This window comes from Poromitra crassiceps, assembly GCF_964638095.1.
Source record: "Poromitra crassiceps genome assembly, chromosome: 20".
NCBI lineage: Eukaryota > Metazoa > Chordata > Actinopteri > Beryciformes > Melamphaidae > Poromitra > Poromitra crassiceps.
Window position 1 is genome coordinate 8,047,252 of NC_139637.1, and position 23,166 is coordinate 8,070,417.

The 23,166-nt window shown below is 43.1% G+C and overlaps 1 protein-coding gene across 1 annotated transcript in view; it reads right to left on the reverse strand.

Moving 5' to 3' along the window:
- LOC310794549 (uncharacterized protein) overlaps positions 1–8,312 on the reverse strand; it is a gene marked incomplete at its 5' end in the record, with an annotated part of 50,979 nt that extends 42,667 nt beyond the window's left edge. The window contains 3 exons of the mRNA XM_083656519.1: positions 6,570–6,630; positions 7,090–7,195; positions 8,275–8,312. Of these exons, the coding sequence (XP_083512645.1) occupies positions 6,570–6,630; positions 7,090–7,195; positions 8,275–8,312 (205 nt within the window). The remainder of the gene's footprint in view (positions 1–6,569; positions 6,631–7,089; positions 7,196–8,274) is intronic.
- Positions 8,313–23,166: the final 14,854 nt, after the last annotated feature.

The window sequence follows — 23,166 nt, forward strand, 5'->3', positions numbered from 1 at the left end:
ACCCTCTTCACCAAAACATGCAATATCCTGGTTGCTAATGTGGTTCCTCCTCTGGTCGTTAAGGGCGCCTGTTCGGAGGGAGGGGAACCGGTTGGAATAGCGTGAACCTCCCACGTGCTATGTCCTACCAGTGAAGCATCCCCTGTCAGGTGAAAAGAAGCAGCTGGCTAACTGCCCATGTCTCGGAGGAAGCATGGAGCCAGTTTCGGCTCTCCCCAGATCGGCAGAGGGTGGAGCAGCAACCAGGATAAATAAAAGTAAATTAGCACTAAGGGGGATAAAAATGGGATACACAATCGGGGGGGAAATATTCTAATAAAAAAAAACAGGAAGAAACTGACACCATCATTGTCCAAAAGGTCCTGATGTGTGCTGGAGAAGCCCATCAAATCTCAGTGGTTTCTGATGACACAGATGTGTTCATCCTACTCCTTCACCATTACCATCAGGAAGGACTGGATGTAGATCACACATCATGGAATCGCCCCACAAGGGCAATAGTGGACATCAAGTCAACACTGGCCAAGCATTCACAATTGTGAAGAACCTTTTACCAGCCCATGTTATATTGGGATGTGACACTGTAGCGTCTTACTATGCATTAGGAAAAGTCCTCAAAACTGTACGAACTATCTGCCATTAGCAATGTGGTTGCACCATTCCAGCAGGTCCCCGACCAAGCCACTGCCTTCATCTCAGCCTGTTCTGGTATAGAGAGCCCAGACATGTCACACACAAGGCTACTTCTCTGGGAGGAAAATAATGTTAAAGGACACGTCTGCTCCAAACTTAGCTGCTCTACCGCCAGCGAATGAAGCATTCATTGAGAATGTTAAGAGGGCCCACTTTCAAGCAATATATTGAAATATCAATGTAAATCTGCCACTAGCATTGAACACTGATGAATTTTTATGGAAAAAAAGACACATGCAACAGGTCACTGAGCCCAACCACTCTACCGGAAGATTGCAAACTTGTCCCAGACTACATTTTGGAGATGATCAGGTGTGGCTGCAAAACCCTTTATCTCCAATAAGTGCAACTGTGAAGTGCCTGGTTTGCCATGCACAATGTTCTGTGCATGTTTCAGGGTAGGACGCTCAAGATCCAAATAGGCTTAACTACCATCAGACCATCAGCAGCAAAATGTGCCCTTCACACCTCCCAGAGTGTATCATCTACTCTGAATCTCTACATGCCAATGAGCAAAGGCTCAATGGATGTTCTCATCCAGCATGACCCCTATAGTCATAAAACATTTGTTTTGCTGGCACGGCCTAAAATGGTTAATATTATGTAATGTGGAATGAAATACATTGTACATGACCTCCTTTATGAATAGACATTGGAGAAAACAAATGGGATGCATTTGATTTGAGTATTTTGCATGAAATCCCATAAATCCCTATTTTTCTGGAATTTTGGCAGTTAAGGGGTTAATATCTGAAAATGCTCAAGGGTACTCACCGGGCACCCTCCTGTATTTTGAATAGGTACCCCCAAACTACAAGAATCAGCAGAGAAAAAAACTTTATCCGACGAAGCGAGGTTCAACCCCATGGCTCCCGGACTATATGCACGGGAGGCGCAGCCCATTTTTCGAACCGCTCTCTCATTGGTCCTATGACCTGTCACTCATTCAATTTCAACCCGCCTAGATCTGCCCTCAAACCCCAGCAGTGGCTGTGAAGTGGCACAGACTAGTTTGTGTAGTATGCGGAGTGCAGGGATTCAACATAATATTTGAGTCTTGGGAGAGACTAGAGGAGAAACAACAACAACAACAACAGACCAGAGTAGTTGTTTTGTAATTCAGTAGCTGCAGTAAAATGTGTTGTACATTTACACACCATAAATATGGAGTCTAGGTCTGTTTGAAGCTCCTGGACAGACTGACCACTGGGAACCTCTGACCTCTCCTGGTGGACTCTGTAGAACACATTAAGTATTAGGTCATATAATGTCACACACACACACACACACACACACACACACACACACACACACACACACACACACACACACAGTGAAATCCACTGTAAATTAGGGATGCACGATATGGATTTTTTTCAGCCGATACGATAACCGATAAATATCTGCTTCTCCTGGCCAATAACGGATACAATAACCGATAATTATTTCACATCTTTGTATTTAAAGAAATAACTTCTTAACCTGTATTTTATGCACACCTGAGCCCTGTACTACGAAACTAGTTTAACAGATCCGCGATAAGTCCCTTTGATCTGGTTTGACTGAACAGGATCAAAGCTATCTAGTTTACTGATACTACGACGCTGGTTTTTTACTAGGTAAGTGGACCTGGGATCTGCCTGTGCACGCGCACGTTTTTCGCTCGTGCACAGGCGCGCGTCCACGCGAAAGAGGTGCGCTAGCCAATCACATTATGAACAGCTGAGTTGATCCACGCCCACACCCATTTCCACACCCATTTCCTCGTTCCATGATCAGAGTTTTAGCGGATATTTAATGTATCCGCGATTTAATGTCAGAATGAAAATCCGCGTTGGATAGTCTGCTGAAGGGCTGTCTAAAGCAGCAGCTTGTATTCACATCAGTCATTTGATTTAGGCTACTTTGATCAGCGATTTCTGTCTGATACAGCTGCATACATTGATACAGCAGCAACAAATGTAAATGTGTAATCTCAGTCTATACATTTCCACAATCTGTAAGCCTATTTAGACCATAGATTTAGAAACGCATGCTCAATGAATAATGATCTCTATCACTCATGTGTGTGGTTGCACTGATCGAATAATTCATATATAAAATAGCCTAGTATAAAGCCTAATAGCCTACTATAAAAGAGAAAACTGCTGAACTGAATTGAGACGATGCGGGCATAGTTATCATTGATAAAAACTAGCCTATTTTTGCTCATATATTGGCATACAGCCTACAGGACACAGTTCCAGCTGAAAGATGCAAGAATAGCCTGCATATTTAGTATTGGGGCTATCCATATTTATCCCATATCTATATTATATGTATAGGCTTTTCTGGCATGTAGGAGAATATCACCCTCACTCCATTTGAGGGTCCATTCATGATATGCGCCGCGGTGATTAATAGTGATCATATTTCTCCACGCATCGTTGAGCTGTTAAGACATAAAGTGGTAAGTAGGCTTAATTTAATTATGTAGCCTACAGAGCCACAAATGTTTTTCTTGTTATATTCTCAGTTGACTGCAATCTATTTTTCATATGGCGATCTTATATGAACGGTGAGTGACTCCAGAGAGCCGATTATATGGGTCTGTCATGGATTTTGATCTTATCCTCTGAAGCTAACCTGGTCGCGACCAGGTTAGCTTTGCAGCGTCAGTTGCCATGGTGATTGAAAGTTAACTTGCTTTGTAGTACGGCTAAACCAGGTTTAAACTCAAACTTACTCGGATAAGGCATTAAACTAGCTTCGTAGTACAGGGCTCTGGGGTGACAAAAGACAGATGTGTTGAGCAAAGATGGGTGATTTAACACATTGACTGCCAGCCGTTTTTTTCTTGCTGTAGGTAGCTTCTGCCAAGCCGTTTTTTGAGGATTGTGGCTCATTTTACAGGAGCCGAGAATTATTTTCTGCTTGGAGTTTGTGAACATACAATATCTCAAAAGTACTAATAGAATGTGTACTTTCTCTGTCTAAAAGAGTTAGTTTGTAGAGTTAGTAGTTATGTAAGCATTAGCAGTTGAATACAGCATGGTTTTAGCGTCAGAAAGAATATTCAGAGATAAACAGCTTTTTGTGAAATTCGATAGAACTGTCACTTTAACCATTCATTTTTGGCTCTCTCTCTCTCTCTCTCTCCCTCCCCCTCTCGCTCTCTCTCTCTCTCTCTCTCTCTCCCCCTCGCTCTCCCTCCCTCTCTCTCTCTCTCTCTCTCTCTCTCCCTCCCTCTCGCTCTCCCTCCCTCTCTCTCTCTCTCCCTCCCTCTCGGGAGGGAGACGCACTAGGTTTAATCCTAGTGAGAGGGGGAGAGGGAGAGAGAGAGAGAGAGAGAGAGAGGGAGGGAGGGAGAGAGAGAGAGCGAGAGAGAGAGAGAGAGAGAGGGAGAGAGCGAGAGGCAGAGTTGCTTCAACTCCTCCCTCTTCTTGCCTGCAGCGGCCGTCACAGTCTCAGTGCTTTTGCTGCTGTCCTGTGCCTGTCGATCTGCACGGCTGCTGTTTGAGGAAGTCGGCATGGACTCGCTTGCTTCTTGGAGTTTTGGTTGAGAGAAGCTTTTGCGATTCTGGTCATATTTATGCTGCGTGTTTCAAAGTGTGTTCCACCTGTAATGTATTATGTAAATTTGCAATCCCGTATCGCCAGCAATCAGCGCGAAAATAAAAGCGCCTTCGCCAATCCACCTTCATGAGAATGGCTTCAGTCACACTGCTTTTTGCTTGCCTTCCTCCTTCCTTGTCGCCACTTAGTGGGTCGGTGGAATGGGTTGTACACGTTGTACACGTCCAATACCTATATAAGAGATGTAAAAGGCTTAGATGCACAACCTACCGTCAAAAAAAAAAAAACGATTTTTTTGACGAGTACACTCGTCGCTGGCAGTTAACAGCTGGATTGTGTTTGACGAGTACACTCGTCGCTGGCAATCAAGGTGTTAAAAGACTATTCCATAGCTCTGACCTAACCAAATCTAACTGACATCACTACTGTGAACATAAAACAAAGAGCACTTCTGATATAATATATATGACTGTTTTAGTAAAGTATCACTCAATTAAACAATACAAAAAATAAAGGCTTTTATTGAACTGAACCGCTTAGTCTGCAGATAAAACAGAGCCTAGTAATTTAGACTTTTATTGTCATGTTACTGATCTGTTTGAATTTTGCATTGGGGCCAGTTCTATTGAAGTGAATGGGGAAGACATGGAAAGATTAAAGATGAAAGAAAAGACACTATGTGATGTTGACAGATTTTTTTAATGTAATGTGTGTGTTTGTTTTCCTTATTATTGGTCTCCAAACAGATGATGGCTCTGTCCAGTTCTGCATATAGCTCAACTCAAAAGTCCCTATTTGGTTTATAGTGGGACTCCTGGTTAGCTTAACTCATTGAGTGCCATGGACGAGTATGTTCGTCAATTGGTTTAGTAACGTAGAGTGCCAAGGACGAGTATGTTCGTCAATTGCGTTTTTTGACGGTGGGACATGGATCAAAGCTTAATATATCTCCTGTAAAATTTTGGGGCATGTTGAATGTGTATAACCTATTTTACCGACCCATTAGATGGCGACAGTGCTCTCCACAGTAGAGAAAGGTCTGGAAAACAGCAGGAAAAACCCCCGTGATCAAAGAGAAACCGCTCATGCTGCAGCCAGAGCCATATAGATGGCTCTGACTGCAGCTGATGTTGGCTGCGAACAGCAGTCAATCCGCGCACACAACTGAGCCCCTCTGCCTCTGTCTGTCTGTCTACATAGTTTCTTCACACGATTAGCCGCCAGAAAGGCAGCACCCGACGCCGAAGGGCCAAACCTTTACCTGCAGTCCGGTTTGGCATTTCCGTGTCGCGCTGGGAGCCGGCGCAAAAAAACGGAGCGCTCCGAAAATAGACTGGGTGCGTGTTAGGCTGTGTGTTAGTGTGGGGAGGAGTTTGCAGCGGAGGGGGGGAGAGGGGGGTGGGGCACGCAGGCACCACACAACTACACCACGTCACTACATCAGAAAATATTATCTTCAGACTCAGTGAATGTGCTTGGAATGCTGCATTTCACAAAAGGCGGAATAACTCAGCTTCTAATTTGAAAAGTGTCTTTTTGCTCAAAACAGCCTATCTTCTCCGGCTCATAACTAAAGAAGGGAAAATGGGATCAATAAACTTTTTTTTGCAGATGATAGAAGAGAGTCTCATCGTTCTTTGTGCGTGTTCGCTGTTTATATAGTAATATCACACAATATTCTGTGGGCCTCGAGAAATCACTGAAAACGCTCTGAAACTCTGGCACTGGTCCGTTCTCCAAAAGTGGCTGGCACTCAATGAGTTAATAATGTTAGTGGATTGGATTTTGGAGTTCATACTCCCAGAGCTGGAGTAAACCATATAGAATCATCTTTACCCGAAATGAAACGTCCAGGGATTGTGTGTTTTAAGTGCTTTGAATACAGGGATGTTTTGCAAAATAATGGCATTTTAAACATGCGATACAAAGATGCGATTAATCGCGATTAACTATAGTTAATCGCAAGATTAATCGCGATTAAGAAAATTAATCGTTTGACAGCCCTAGTTGTTATCATCTGAAACTGTGGAACAGCCACACTGCCGGCAGCCATGTTTGGCTCTAGTGCGCCTGGCACCAGGTGCAGCTGTGACGTCACGAGCTCATGCAAAATGGCCATATTGGATGATAATGTATCGGTCCGTTAAATATGGTGCATTCCTACTGTAAATGCTGCTATGATTATTGGATGTGATGTTTTGAGAGAAGAAACTAAATCAACAGAGTATCATGACTTCTTTCCTCTGTTCAGTAGAATCAAATAAACTCATCTGTTTTCAGTTCTTACCTTTGCTCAGTAGGCTGCTGTCCATCTTTGAAACTAGGAGGATGATTCATAGAAAAGTCACTCTTCATGGACACACAGCTGGGTACAGGGGAGTCTGCTCTCTTCTGCTGCATCCTGCTAAGGATTGATCAAACAGGGTGGTGGCAGTAAACATGTTAGAGAAGCAGGGTTTTGACCAGTAGGTTGCCGGTTTGAATCCCAGTAACAACTTTGAAAGTCAGGGTGAATATGTAACTCTTTCTCCACCCTGTAAAACTACCAACAATTAGACCTTGAGCAAAGATCTCAACCCCCAGACTGTTCTGGTAGCTGCTCAGTGACCAACAGCAGAAGGCTGTTGTTGTACTGAGCAGCTCTGGTATGAATATATGTAACTATGGATGTGAGGCAGAGCAATGCTGCAAAAGAAAATATGTTAAGCAAAACCCTTCTGGAAACTGGATAGTTAATTGTAATAAAAGAAGAAACTAAATCAACAGAGTATCATGACTTCTTTCCTCTGTTCAGTAGAATCAAATAAACTCATCTGCTTTCCGTTCTTACCTTTGCTCAGTAGACTGCTGTCCATCTTTGAAATTCATAGGATGACCCATAGACCAGTCACTCTTCATGGACACACAGCTGGGTACAGGGGAGTCTGCTCTCTTCTGCTGGATCCTGCTAAGGATTGATCAAACAGGGTGGTGGCAGTGAACATGTTAGAGAAGCAGGGTTTTGACCAGTAGGTTGCCGGTTTGAATCCCAGTACCAACTTTCAAAGTCAGAGTGAATGATTCTTTCTCCACCCTGTGCAACTACCACCACTCGACCTTGAGCAAAGATCTCAACCCCCAGACGGATCTGGTAGCTGCTCAGTGACCACCAGGGGGCTAGCTCAGGGTTTGACCAAGTGGCAAGCCCACCACCTTTCCCCTGAAGATGCGGAAGTCTTTGTTTAAGCTGTAATTCCTCGAATGGCCACTTGAGGCAGGACTCAAAAGTCCCGTCGTTCCTGTTAAAATGCCCCAACAGTAATTAAACATCTTTACAGCCTGGACCGAAACACGGTTTTGGTCTATATAGCTAATTTCACCTTTTCATAACAACTGTAGGGGGGTACATTTTTGCAGAACTCAGCCGTTTACATTTAATAAAGGTTTAAAGTTATGCATAATTAAGGGCGTGGCCCGGTTGAGTGACAGGTGGCCATACTGGATAGTGCTTTATGGTTAGTTGTTGTCTGAGCTCTGGTCGTGTTTGTGGTGTTGCAGTCTTTTTGTTCATTTGATCCTGCAGCTGTAGCCTTGTCTCCTGCATACAAAACCATTGTCTGACACATTTTAACCTCATCTGTTTTGTAGTCTGGTCCGTCTGGTTATGCCAGCGAGCTAATCCAGCTCACGAAGCAGAGACGCAGACCGCACTGACCGGCTGCACTCCTGTGTTAGTTAGCGATAATAACAATACGACGTCCAGTCGGATATTTTCAAAATAAAACGATTCTGCACAAGTATAAAGCACACAGCCATTGAAAACGTTTTCTTTTGCTATTTCCCTCCCTTTCTGTGTGTGCATGATGCGGGGGGAGAGATTGACAGCACGCTGTGACACACACACTCAGTCATAGCGTGATCAGTGTGAATCTATTTTTGACAACTCAGAAGTCAGCGCCAGACAGCGCCCGGCACATCCCCCCCCACCCCAATTTCAAAAACTCTGCGAATTTCGCCGAAAGGTGACAAGTTTGCACCCCTGCTTACCTTTGCTCAGTAGACTGCTGTCCATCTTTGAAATTCATAGGAAGACCCATAGAAAAGTCACTCTTCATGGACACACAGCTGGGTACAGGGGAGTCTGCTCTTTTCTGCTGGATCCTGCTAAGGATTGATCAAACAGGATGGTGGCAGTGAACATGTTAGAGAAGCAGGGTTTTCTCCACCCTGTGAAACTACCAACAATTAGACCTTGAGCAAAGATCTCAACCCCCAGACTGTTCTGGTAGCTGCTCAGTGACCAACAGCAGAAGGCTGTTGTTGTACTGAGCAGCTCTGGTATGAATATATGTAACTATGGATGTGAGGCAGAGCAATGCTGCAAAAGAAAATATGTTAAAGTCCCTGGAAACCAAAATCCACAAAAAACTATTAAATTTAGGGTCTTATGTGAGTAATTGTGTGCCTCTGAAAAGAGAGAGAATTACTTTCAACCCTAGCACCAAAAATTGACACTTTTCTACAAGGTCTGGATTTCCATTTCCTCATTGAAGAGAGCGGAGCGCGCGGTGCTAAAATGCATGATCTTATCACGTCATAAGATTGAATCAAATCACACACACGCATGCACGCACGCGCACACACACACACTGACACACACACAGTAGCGCTGTGCACTCGCAGCGCAGCGGGGAGTGTGTTCGCCGAGCAACGAGCGAACACACCACACACACACACACACATATTGGATGATAATGTATCGGTCCGTTAAATATGGTGCATTCCTACTGTAAATGCTGCTATGATTATTGGATGTGATGTTTTGAGAGAAGAAACTAAATCAACAGAGTATCATGACTTCTTTCCTCTGTTCAGTAGAATCAAATAAACTCTGTTTCCAGTTCTTACCTTTGCTCAGTAGGCTGCTGTCCATCTTTGAAACTAGGAGGATGATTCATAGAAAAGTCACTCTTCATGGACACACAGCTGGGTACAGGGGAGTCTGCTCTCTTCTGCTGCATCCTGCTAAGGATTGATCAAACAGGGTGGTGGCAGTAAACATGTTAGAGAAGCAGGGTTTTGACCAGTAGGTTGCCGGTTTGAATCCCAGTAACAACTTTGAAAGTCAGGGTGAATATGTAACTCTTTCTCCACCCTGTGAAACTACCAACAATTAGACCTTGAGCAAAGATCTCAACCCCCAGACTGTTCTGGTAGCTGCTCAGTGACCAACAGCAGAAGGCTGTTGTTGTACTGAGCAGCTCTGGTATGAATATATGTAACTATGGATGTGAGGCAGAGCAATGCTGCAAAAGAAAATATGTTAAGCAAAACCCTTCTGGAAACTGGATAGTTAATTGTAATAAAAGAAGAAACTAAATCAACAGAGTATCATGACTTCTTTCCTCTGTTCAGTAGAATCAAATAAACTCATCTGCTTTCCGTTCTTACCTTTGCTCAGTAGACTGCTGTCCATCTTTGAAATTCATAGGATGACCCATAGACCAGTCACTCTTCATGGACACACAGCTGGGTACAGGGGAGTCTGCTCTCTTCTGCTGGATCCTGCTAAGGATTGATCAAACAGGGTGGTGGCAGTGAACATGTTAGAGAAGCAGGGTTTTGACCAGTAGGTTGCCGGTTTGAATCCCAGTACCAACTTTCAAAGTCAGAGTGAATGATTCTTTCTCCACCCTGTGCAACTACCACCACTCGACCTTGAGCAAAGATCTCAACCCCCAGACGGATCTGGTAGCTGCTCAGTGACCACCAGGGGGCTAGCTCAGGGTTTGACCAAGTGGCAAGCCCACCACCTTTCCCCTGAAGATGCGGAAGTCTTTGTTTAAGCTGTAATTCCTCGAATGGCCACTTGAGGCAGGACTCAAAAGTCCCGTCGTTCCTGTTAAAATGCCCCAACAGTAATTAAACATCTTTACAGCCTGGACCGAAACACGGTTTTGGTCTATATAGCTAATTTCACCTTTTCATAACAACTGTAGGGGGGTACATTTTTGCAGAACTCAGCCGTTTACATTTAATAAAGGTTTAAAGTTATGCATAATTAAGGGCGTGGCCCGGTTGAGTGACAGGCGGCCATACTGGATAGTGCTTTATCGTTAGTTGTCTGAGCTCTGGTCGTGTTTGTGGTGTTGCAGTCTTTTTGTCCATTTGATCCTGCAGCTGTAGCCTTGTCTCCTGCATACAAAACCATTGTCTGACACATTTTAACTTCATCTGTTTTGTAGTCTGGTCCGTCTGGTTATGCCAGCGAGCTAATCCAGCTCACGAAGCAGAGACGCAGACCGCACTGACCGGCTGCACTCCTGTGTTAGTTAGCGATAATAACAATACGACGTCCAGTCGGATATTTTCAAAATAAAACGATTCTGCACAAGTATAAAGCACACAGCCATTGAAAACGTTTTCTTTTGCTATTTCCCTCCCTTTCTGTGTGTGCATGATGCGGGGGGAGAGATTGACAGCACGCTGTGGCACACACACTCAGTCATAGCGTGATCAGTGTGAATCTATTTTTGACAACTCAGAAGTCAGCGCCAGACAGCGCCCGGCACATCCCCCCCCACCCCAATTTCAAAAACTCTGCGAATTTCGCCGAAAGGTGACAAGTTTGCACCCCTGCTTACCTTTGCTCAGTAGACTGCTGTCCATCTTTGAAATTCATAGGAAGACCCATAGAAAAGTCACTCTTCATGGACACACAGCTGGGTACAGGGGAGTCTGCTCTTTTCTGCTGGATCCTGCTAAGGATTGATCAAACAGGATGGTGGCAGTGAACATGTTAGAGAAGCAGGGTTTTCTCCACCCTGTGAAACTACCAACAATTAGACCTTGAGCAAAGATCTCAACCCCCAGACTGTTCTGGTAGCTGCTCAGTGACCAACAGCAGAAGGCTGTTGTTGTACTGAGCAGCTCTGGTATGAATATATGTAACTATGGATGTGAGGCAGAGCAATGCTGCAAAAGAAAATATGTTAAAGTCCCTGGAAACCAAAATCCACAAAAAACTATTCAATTTAGGGTCTTATGTGAGTAATTGTGTGCCTCTGAAAAGAGAGAGAATTACTTTCAACCCTAGCACCAAAAATTGACACTTTTCTACAAGGTCTGGATTTCCATTTCCTCATTGAAGAGAGCGGAGCGCGCGGTGCTAAAATGCATGATCTTATCACGTCATAAGATTGAATCAAATCACACACACGCATGCACGCACGCGCACACACACACACTGACACACACACAGTAGCGCTGTGCACTCGCAGCGCAGCGGGGAGTGTGTTCGCCGAGCAACGAGCGAACACACCCACACACACACACACACACACACACACACACACACACACACACACACACACACTCCATCTCTCTTTCCTTCTCTCTCTCTCTCCTTCTCTCTCTCTCGCTCTCCGTTAACGGAGAGAGAGGTCTCCTCCGAGCAGTCTCCTCCTAGAGAGAGAGGAAAATACCTGCTGCAGACGGGACACGCCTACACAGTCTGCGGGAGAAAATACACTCTAAAATGTAATTGATTCTCATGACTTTTGCCATGACTGTCAAACCTAAATTGATATACTTTGCGACGTTCATCATCGTTCAAATTTGGCTGGTGGCTTATTAACATAGGTTCCTGTGATGTGATGAACTCAAAATGCTAAATAATAAAAAGATATTTCTGGTTTCCAGGGACTTTAAGCAAAACCCTTCTGGAATCTGGATAGTTAATTGTAATAAAGTAATAAATAAACAACAGAGACAGACAGAGCTTTGACTCTGGATAATGAAGGGTTAATGATGTCACTGCTGAGCTGTAATGATGTCACTGCTGAGCTGTAATGATGTCACTGCTGAGCTGTAATGATGTCACTGCTGAGCTGTAATGATGTCACTGCTGAGCTGTAATTATGTCACTGCTGAGCTGTAATGATGTCACTGCTGAGCTGTAATGATGTCACTGTTGAGCTGTAATGATGTCACTGCTAAGCTGTAATGATGTCACCGCTGCTGTAATGATGTCACTGCAGAGCTGTAATGATGTCAATGCTAAGCTGTAATGATGTCACTGTTGAGATGTAATGTCAGTGCTGAGCTGTAATTATGTCACTGGTGAGATGTAATGATGTCACTGCTGAGCTGTAATGATGTCACTGCTGAGCTGTAATGATGTCACTGCTGAGTTGTAATGATGTCACTGCTAAGCTGTAATGATGTCATTGCTAAGCTGTAATGATGTCACTGCTGAGCTGTAATGATGTCACTGCTGAGCTGTAATGATGTCACTGCTAAGCTGTAATGATGTCACTGCTGAGCTGTAATGATGTCACTGCTGAGCTGTGAGATAGAGAACAGTTATCGCATCTTACCTCTTAGCTTTGGTCCGGCTGTCATGTTCCTCAGACAGAGAGAGCCCCTCCTCTCTCTCCTCACACTGACTCATAGTGGAGCCAACAACACCTTCACACAAACACACCAACATGCTGTTAGCTGCACTCAGTCATTACTACAAGCTGTTATTACAGGATACATTTACAAAAACATACACAGCTAACTTCAACTAGCTAATTTCATTGGTAAAATAGCTGTTGAATTCAACATATTGCTATAATCAGAGCGAAATATAAACAATATAAACACATATTGCATAATTGCACCTCAAATTAGGTCAACAAACACTTTGATGATGTCAACTCGGACAAACTGGAGATCTGAAATGATACCTGAATTTCTGACATGTAATTCCGACCTCGACAAGCGTTCAAATCATTTTTTACAGGTCAGAGCTAATTTTTCCAGTGTTCCAAGTTGTCTTGAATGCGGTATTAGACTCTGGGGATTGGCAGCCATCTTGGATTTGAGGTCAAATCTGACTTCCCTCCACATCTGAAAATAAACCTTATGGTAGATATTCACTCACTATGTGAGAAATGTCATGCTTTTCTCACAAAGTGCACAACTGTTATGAGCACATTTGAACATTAGACCCATGGGATCAGCGGCCATCTTGGATTTGAGGTCAAATCTTACTTCCCTTCCCTCCACATCTGAAAATAAGCATTATGGTATTCAATGAAGTCTTAGACTATTTTCAATAATGAAGACTACTTAACAGCAACGCCCAATCTCGTCATATCACAGTGCACGCCCCCTTTCTTTGAGGTCGTATAACCTATTCATTGTTAGGCTCGCCCCCTTTCTCTGATGCTGTCCCCTCACCCATTCACAGTTTACCACACATGTGGCAATAACCAATCAGCCCAAGGTATTCCTCTCCAGCTGATCCCAATCACCTAATCAGCGTAGTATATCAGGGTCCATGTTTACTCTGTTTGCTATGTGCTGTGTATGTGTCATTCTCAGTTGCTGATCATCATCGCTGAAGCAGTTGTTTTGCCCCACCTCCTCCCCTGACACCACCATCGGTCATGACTCCTGATAGAAGAATTCCCTATGGGGGATTTCCTATCCTATTCTTCACTGACGACGCCCTCTCATCATCTCAGGAGAGCGTCATCATATCATGGAGTCATACGCCAAAATTAATATGTTGTCTCATTAAAGCTTGTTATACTTTCTACTAGTCTCTCATTATTGAAATAACTATGTGAGAAATGTCATGCTTCTCTAAAAAACAAAACAGTGCAAAATTATTGTGGTTATCCACTGTACTATTTTTATTTACCTTCAACTACCAACCAACTCTTTTTTGTGGCAATTTCATCTCCATATTTGCAACAGTCAAATGTTTAGCCGAGCATCGATTACATCTCAGCCTGTCCTGGAGGAGGGTCCCCAGTTGGGCTCTATGTTTGGCCTCTAAGCTGCATCGGCCCTCACAAGGTTCCTCCTCTCCTTTGAGGTGAGGCAATCCAGGGGCTATAAGTTCACAGGTGGAAAGGTTAGGCTGCAGATTAGCCGTGATCGTATAGTGTTCAGGCTAAGATTAGACTAGATTAGAGTAGGTCAGGACAGGGCAGACTAGGCGGTAGATTAGTTAGATTTCTTCTGTGCTAGTTAGTTCTGGTTAAGGTTAGACTAGTCAGAATGTCTACAGCTGACTGATTGAGTAGCAGCTGTGCCAAAGGGCGATAATCCAGTACTATCGTTTGTCGTCTATTCAGTGGCATCATAACGCCAGGTAATTATAATATATGATAATACGATAATTAATTGGAGTACCAAATTTTAATTTTGCTTAATATATGCCCCATATTGTGATATACATTATGTTTCTAAACTGACCCCTGTGACTATTCGTGATACTGATTTCAACCATATCGCCCAGCCCCAGACAGTATACCCTGTCTATAATATACCCTGTCTATTCTGCTCTCTCACAGCTGTATTTATCTATGTGTTTGCCAGTGTAGGAATTTAGCCAGGGGCCACACACACACACACACACACACACACACACACACACACACACACACACACACACACACACAGGGCAAAAATGCCCCCAAGAAATCTCAGATTAATTCCCCTAAAAAACATGATCATGAGGCAAAAATTGCCCCCAACATTTTGATAATTGTATTTTCATTCAATACATTTAAATCCCATCTGTATCAGACACTCAGCACCTGCAAGCTGGATGCCAGAAGACAACGATGAAGAACACACACACAAACAGCGCTGTTGTTCACACTACACTTTAGCAACTTTATGCACTAATTACTATTTTTAAAGTGCCCCCAAAATGTTGTTAAAGCCCCCAATTTTTAGACCGTGAGGGCAAAAGTTGCCCCCAATATATTTCTTTAGAGAGTGAGAAGACAGACGCTGCTTATTCTCCTCTGTCAGTTCTGGGTGTGTTCATGTGATATGAGGGTGTGGCCTCATAACTTCGTGTCTAGTCTAGTCTAACATCATAATGGTCTACCTGAAAGAGTACTACTGTCTGTCCACTAGATGGAGACATTAACCACATCATCTACAGTGAAGTAAACTGCAGAGCAGCACACAATAATGCATGGAGGAGTAATTTAGATGTTATATCATTATATTATATACTATATGTAGATGATTTGATAATCGCATGTCATGTTTGTCTACTGTGGGCCACCGTAGTGTTTACATGCTAAGCCTATCAGCGTGCCTCTAGCCCGGTGTGTGTCTGAGTACCGGTAGCGTGTAGCCAGTTCGATATCACATGCCAATGTATCTGCACGCAACTCTCGCTATTAAAACTAGTAATCAGTTCACAGTGTGATCAGTGACTCACACACCACACATGAAGAAGAGTTTACATGGTGTCAGAATTAGGTACGAACTCATCGCCTGTGTGAGTATTTTTTTCGCCTGACAACCTGTTTATTTTTGCCGGGGAGAGACGAGACGATAGTCAGACAACATGGCGGACGGCGTTCGCAGACCGGACCCCGTTGTTTTTGATGAAAACGTTGCAGAAAGCTGGCGAAACTTCGAGAGGGAGTATGATATTTTTGTTGCAGCAGCACATTATGACAAGCCTGCGAAGACAAAGGCTTATATACTCCTTAACCTCGCTGGACCAGAAGCAGTTGAGCGGGAGTGTTAATTTGTTTATGCAGCGGAGGTGCGTGCACCCGGGGACGACGGAGCAGTGCTTGCCCGTGCGGAGTCCAGGGAGGACCCGGAGTGTTTGAAGAGGAAGTTTCGACAGATCTGCAATCCCCAAAGCAACAGGACAATGGAAAGACACAAATTCCACTCGAGAAACCAGAAGCAAGGTGAGAGTATCGAGTCATTTTTCAGTGATCTGAAGATGAAAGCAAAAAGGTGCCACTTTGGAGATTTGACTGACGAGCTAATCTGTGACCGGATTGTGTGTGGCATTATTAGTGACTCTTTAAGAAAATCTCTGCTGAGAGATAGTGAACTAACACTTGCCAAAGCAATCTCACTCTGTCGAATCCATGAGATGACAGAAGAAAATAGCAAGACGCTAGCCACACAAGCCACCAGTGTCGATGCAGTGAGGCCATTTCAAGGCAGAAAGCACCAGTCAAAACCACAGCCATTCTCCCAAGCCATCACAAGATGCAACAACTGTGGAGGTAGTCATGCTGCTAAGCGGGAAAAGTGTCCAGCTTTCGGACAACAGTGTCATCATTGCAACGAGCTAAACCACTACAAGAGCTGCTGCAAGTCTAAACCACGCAGCCAAAGCAGTACAAACAGAAAGCCTTACAGACAGTCTGTGCATGAAGTGACAGTGGAGCAGCCCACATATGAAGATGAAACGTTTTATGTGGACGGTGTCGAGGTCGATAACTGTGTTGACTGTGTCAATTCATATGCAAATGAGAAGGACGAAGGATTCGTCACAATACATATAAATGGCAGGTCAACAGAAATGAAAGTCGACACATCAGGAGCAAAATGCAACGTTATGTCACAAGAGACGTTCAAACATGTGGCTGACGGCGAGCAGCCTGTAAAGCAGAGGAAAGCTACAAACCTTGTTGCTTTATGGTGGAACCAGAATTGAAACACACCACACATGAAGAAGAGTTTACACTATATAATTCAATGACGAGTGAGAATAGACCCTTTTCACGTGGGCCATTTTGTGTGAAAAAGGCAGAATAAACACAGGTGCAAGCAAACACTAATGAGGGTTTCCAAATTCCAATCAAGAAGTTTGAAACCCTCATTAGTGTTTTGCTTGCACCTGTGTTTACCCTGCCTTTTCGACACAAAATGGGCCCCGTGAGAAGGGTCTATGAGAGTGCATCTAAAATCTGTCTGACGTCACAGTCTGCAATATCAAAATGGTTTCTGACTGAAGAGCGACATGTGACAAGAAGTTCTTCCATTTTACAATAGCAAGAGATGATATATATAGCCTCAACGCATTGAGGCTAACTGACAGCAAACTCACAGGAGTCCATCAACAGCCACTTCAGACTGAGCTTGAACCACAATCAACTAGTTTCCTAGCACGAGCGCATTGTTCCACACTGGAAAAAAAAAAAAAACTTTTTTTCTCAAGAGTAGGATTTATTAAAAACCAACATTTTGTTGTCTATCTTTTAGAGAAAGAGAGAGAGAGAGAGAGAGAGAGAGAGAGAGAGAGAGAGAGAGAGAGAGAGAGAGAGAGAGAGAGAGAGAGAGAGAGAGAGACAGACTGCTTATTCTCCTCTGTCAGTTCTAGGTGTGTTGATAGTCTAAATAAGCAAAAAGGCTAACAGTTTTAACAGTGTTAACAGTCTCATTAAAGAGTTAAATTAGAGTAAAAGTGTCAGTAAAGTACTGTTACAATAGCCTACCTTTACCTGGAGAAGATAATCTGCGCCACAACGAACAAGGAAATGATGAACTCGCGGAGGGCGGAGAGAGAGAGAGAGAGCGAGAGAGAGATGAGAGAGAGACAGAGAGAGAGAGAGAGAGAAAGAGAGAGCAAGAGAGAGAGAGAGAGAGAGCGAGAGAGAGAGAGAGAGAGACAGAGAGAGAGATGAGAGAGACAGAGAGAGAGAGAGAGAGAGAGAAGAGGGCGGAGAGAGAGAGAGAGAGAGAGAGAGAGAGAGAGAGAGAGAGAGGGCGGAGAGAGAGAGAGAGAGAGAGAGAGAGAGAGAGAGAGAGAGAGAGAGAGAGAGAGAGAGAGAGAGAGAGAGAGGGCGGAGAGAGAGAGAGAGAGAGAGAGAGAGAGAGAGAGAGCGAGAGAGAGAGAGAGAGAGAGAGAGAGAGACTAGCGAAAGGTTTGTGAGCGGTTGTGACAGGAAAAGGATATGGAACACAACCACAAGCTTAGGCTCCGCCCTCTGCACATCTTGTACATCAGACACTATAGCCTTAACCTTGCTTGCAAGATGAATAACCTCGCGAGATCAAAAGAGATTCTCTCGACGTTTAGTGAAATGTGGAGCTAAACCGTCCATCTGGCAGCGTCAGGTTAACATAGCCTAGGCCAGTGGTTCTCAAATGGGGTCCGGGGACCCCCAGGGGTCCGTAGCACTTTGCCAGGGGGTCCACGAAAGGTTTTCAGGAAAATAAAAATAAAAATTATATTTTTTTTTGCAAAAGCTTCATAGTTCAACAAAAATATTTTATGCTTTAAATTTAAAATGGTTCATGGATTAAATTCTAATCTAACAAACCTATCAATTTAAAAGTCAAGCACGTTACCATGGAAACAATTAAGCTTAGCCCAAAATCACAAATCAGAATGGGGGGGTCCCCAGTATATTTTCTATCTTGTAAGGGGTCCTTCGCTGAAAAACATTTGAGAACCTCTGGCCTAGGCTACTGTACAGATATCTTCAACTCCTTTTATCCTATTTTTAAACTTTTAAATTTTTGTCACCTAGCCTATGTACATATTTGTTTGCAAGACCGAAATGTTTACATATCTCTCTATTATAACAGGCTAACATTATAGTTTATATTATTGTTATTATTGTTACTATTATAGTTTTGTGCTAACCTTTCGGTTATAAATTGTGTTACTTTTTGTTTTGTTGCACACTTGCTTTGGCAATGTAAACTTATGTTCTCCATGCCAATAAAGCCTTTTGAATTGAATTGAATTGAATTGAGAGACTAGCGTCAAATAGTCTCTTAAAACAGACTGTCTCATCTACATCCGGCGAATGCAGCTATATACAGTCTGTACGTTACACCCCCAGAACATGCACAAGGAAGTTGGGAAAAAAAACCTTCAGACAGGAAAGAAGTTCGACAGAATCCGACCAATCACGACACGTGGGTCCACGAAAAATGCGCATATTGGATTCTGATTGGACTAATGAGCGGAAGACCCGCCTTTCTACTTCCCATTCCGGTTGGTGCATGATTCTCCCCTACGAAGTACAGACGGTATGGCGGAAGCATTTGAAAATTGCGGAAGCCAACTCGTCTGTTCTAAGAGACTAAGCGTCAAATGAGTAAAAGCTTCAAAGTAAAAGCATGATAAAGTTAGTAGAGAGAGAGATCGAGAGCGAGAGACAGAGCGAGAGACAGAGCGCGCGCGCGAGAGAGAGAGAGAGAGACTAGCAAATGAGCAGGATTGTTTTGCTTCAGCAGGAATTGCACTTCCGGTTTAGTGATTTTGCCTTCAAAGTAAAAGCACGATAAAGTTATTTTTTTTTACCATAAAAATTGAAGTAGAAATTGAACTATGTCCAACATAATGAACATAAGAACACTAAGATGAACCTCTAGTTTAATGTTTGAATGAAAATAGACCTACAAAGGAGACGGTGTGTTATTTGTTGAAATGCTTTCTACACTAATAACAACATTTTGGCAAGTGTAAATTTTTTTTAATGACAATTATATGGTCGATTCATAGTATAGGACGAATCAGCGTGACGTCACTTGCCACCCAGAAATGCGGAACCCCACGGCAGTTAATAGTATGAGTTGTGCCAAACAAACGTTAAAGGAACACTCCGCCGATTTTCAACCAGCTTTGTATCATTAGAACATCAGTAGTATATCAGAAAACTGTAAACGGTTTTGAAGTCTGTCATTTAATTTGACAGTTATTGAGTGTTAAGGTCCACACTAACTCAAATTAATTACTCATTAACTCAAATCAACTCTCAATAACTGTCAAACTATTCATCATTCATCTAGTTTGACAGTTATTGAGAGTTGATTTGAGTTAATGAGTTATTAATTTGAGATAGTGTGGACCAGTGATGTCACTGGTCCACACTTTAACACTCAATAACTGTCCAATTTAATGACAGACTTCAAAACCGTTTACAGTTTTCTGATATACTACTGATGTTCTAATGATACAAAGCTGGTTGAAAATGGGCGGAGTGTTCCTTTAATATATCAAAAACTATAGTGGGCATAGTGGGTAGGCTATATTAATGCATGGTCAGTGCATGGTCAGTGTCAGACGCTCTGACCATGGTCCGGATCACTTAGTGTGTGGTCGGTCAGGTGGTCAGTGTGGTCTGTCACGTGGTCCGTCAGTGTTCCTTCTTGTCTTAATGCATGGTCAGTGTACAGACGCACTGACCATGGTCCGGACCACTTGATGTGTCATATGAGATTATAGGTTGGAAACATCTTGATAGATAACATTATTACATTCCCTCAAATAAGTCGTCAAACGACTGTTATTTCTTTGTGACAAGCAACTTTTTTTCACAGAGTTTGTTGAGGAAATGCGCAGAGCACGAGCGCCGCCCGCAGGCAGACCCTCGGCCAAGTAGGCTACATTACCCAGCTGCATCAGTCATGTTCTAGACCGGACCTTGCACCCATAATCATTTGACAGCCAGGCTTCAAAAATAAGGTGGATCAAAAGTAAAAATGTAAAAAAAAAAGACATTCATGAGTGAAACAACAACAACACTGGCAGGTGTTGGACGGCAGGCGGACAGGAGAGGCATTGCCGCCCTCGGGGATACCAATCAACCAGCCAGACAACCAACCAACCAACCACACAGCGAGCCAGTCAGCCAATCAGTAGGTCAGTCAGGCGGGCAGAGAGAGTCAGACAAAACCCAAAACAAAGATGGCCACCACCACAGGAAGCCGCGTTTTGGAACGGTTTGGTGTTTTTTGATTGAGTTAGCGGGACAGGAAGGAAGGAGCAAGAGACACAGAGGGACAAGTGTTACCAAAGGTTACCATGGTTCACCAAACGTTACCAAGGGTTACCATTCATTACCAATATGTTTACCAACAATTACCATGGCTTACCATTGATAGCCAAGGATTACCATGGTTACAGAGTGACAACATTAAGAGCAGAGTTAAAAGGAAGGTTAGGTTTTGGATATACAGCCGCTAGTCAAAATGAACAGCAACGTTTAAGTTTAATGGTGAGAAATGAGTTGTGTTATTGCAAATGTCTCTTACGGTTTACTAGGCACTCATTAGGTTTGTTGTGTGTAAACTCATATTCCAATTGTTCTAACAGATGAAGTAATCCACTGTCTTCAATTGGTATTGTAAAAAGAAGCTATCTGGATATTTATGATTAAACAGCGTGTAGAAGTTGAGTTATATGAAGAAGCCATCGTGCAGAAGATGAGCTTCTACCAGCTCAGATCTCTTTACATGGTAATGGTAAGTAATGGAGTCACTGCGTTTGGCTAGAGCTGCTGGTCAGTCCTCGGCTCTATTGCTGCTAGATCTGTCAGACACAGTTAGCCACCTAATCCTCCTCTCCACACTCACTGAGCTTGGTATCTCAGGATCTGCCCTCTGCTGGTTGAGGTCCTACCTCTTCTCATATCACTGTTATGCTGAAGACACCCAGCTCTCCCTATCATTCCTGCCTGCATGAGGCCACTCACATTACAGGCAAATCCAATTTGGTGATGAAGTCATTAATCATCATTATCTTGATTGGTTTCCCAAATCTGATTTGGGAGTGTGACCGCACTGCCACAAATCAGCCTATCTGCATGGGTTGTTATGGTAACGACGTGGGCGTCAGTAAATACGTATGTTGGTGATGTGGTTTTCCTGCGCAGAAGCATTTGATGACGAGTTGCGAGTGACGTTCAAATCAGATTTGGTGGATCTGCGCATCCGCACTGAAGACACATCAGTCAAAAGCACATTTGAAGCAGATTTGAAACTACCTCCATATGTGGTTTGGGACAAGTGACACAAATCAGACTTGGAGCGTCCAGACTCATAAAACCCATCTGGATAAAGTCATTAATAGGTCACTAAAGTTCACAAATGTGAATGAATAATGATTCCTGTGAAGCGCTTTGGGTGTCTAGAAAAGCGCTATATAAATCCAATCATTATTATTATTATTATTAAATCAGATTTGGCCTCCTAGTCTGAACATGGCCTAGCTCTCTATATCTTTAAGAAGAGACTCCAGACCCTGCATCTCTTTAACCAACACCTTCACACTTGATGAGCATGAAGGATGAAAAAGAGATGATAGATACATGAATGTTAATAGCATGAATGGTGATGAATGAGGGACATGAATGATAAATAAATCCTCTGCACTCTGTGCTGCCTGGTGACACCTGGGTCCATTCAGACTCAAGCTTGGCCTCATGGCACTTCCTCATGTTGTTGTCTTCTGACTAGATCATTGCTTGTGTTGTATAAAGCTCAGATGTACGTCTCTTTGGATAAAAGTGTCTGCTAAGTGAATTTTTAACCTTGTAACACCGTCAATTGTAACATTGTAACATAGGAGTGTAAACAGAGCTCTTATTATTGAGTCACTAAAGCTCCTGGTTTAAAAAAAAAGAGGCAGAGCTTCATCTTAATCTAGAGGGAAATCAGGAGACAGTGATGTCAGCGTGAGCTGAACCTGGAAGCATGGCACAGGGTCAAGGGTCAATTCACTTTCTATTCAGCCAGTTAAGCTGCTGGATTCAATCCACAAACTGAGAATAAAATCTTGAAAAAGGTTCATACATGCTGTCTTGAAAGAAATCAATGAGAATCAAGACTCTATGACTGACCAATGGACAGAAGCTTGACTTCACTGGTTGAAATGAATTTGAGCCAAACCATGCACACGACTCATTTGATATTTGATAAACAATTTGTTTCTACCTGTTGCTCTCTTGCATTTTGCAATTTGATCCTTCTTTAATCTGTTTTCAATTCATTCCTGTTAGCTTTGACTTGTTTTATTCCCTGTCAAACACTTCATAACTCTACCTGCAAAAGTGCTAAAGAAATAAAACATCATTATTAATGTATTTATATTATTGCCAAACACCACTGTCTTTCTCACTAAGCATGCGGTGTACGCCCATGTGTTAGGCTACTTCTTCAGATGATATTTGACATGACATGATATGACTGAGGGAAGGCAGAAAGCAGCTTGATTAGTTGATGCAGTAGCACTTCATTGCTACTGTGCAGCCTTTTTGCACTAACTTATCAACTGAACACTCAGCACTTTGTATTGTTTTTATAACTTTGAATCATGCAGGGAAGTTTTGCTGATCGTGACTCTAACAGCAACACTCTTCATATTCCTCGTCT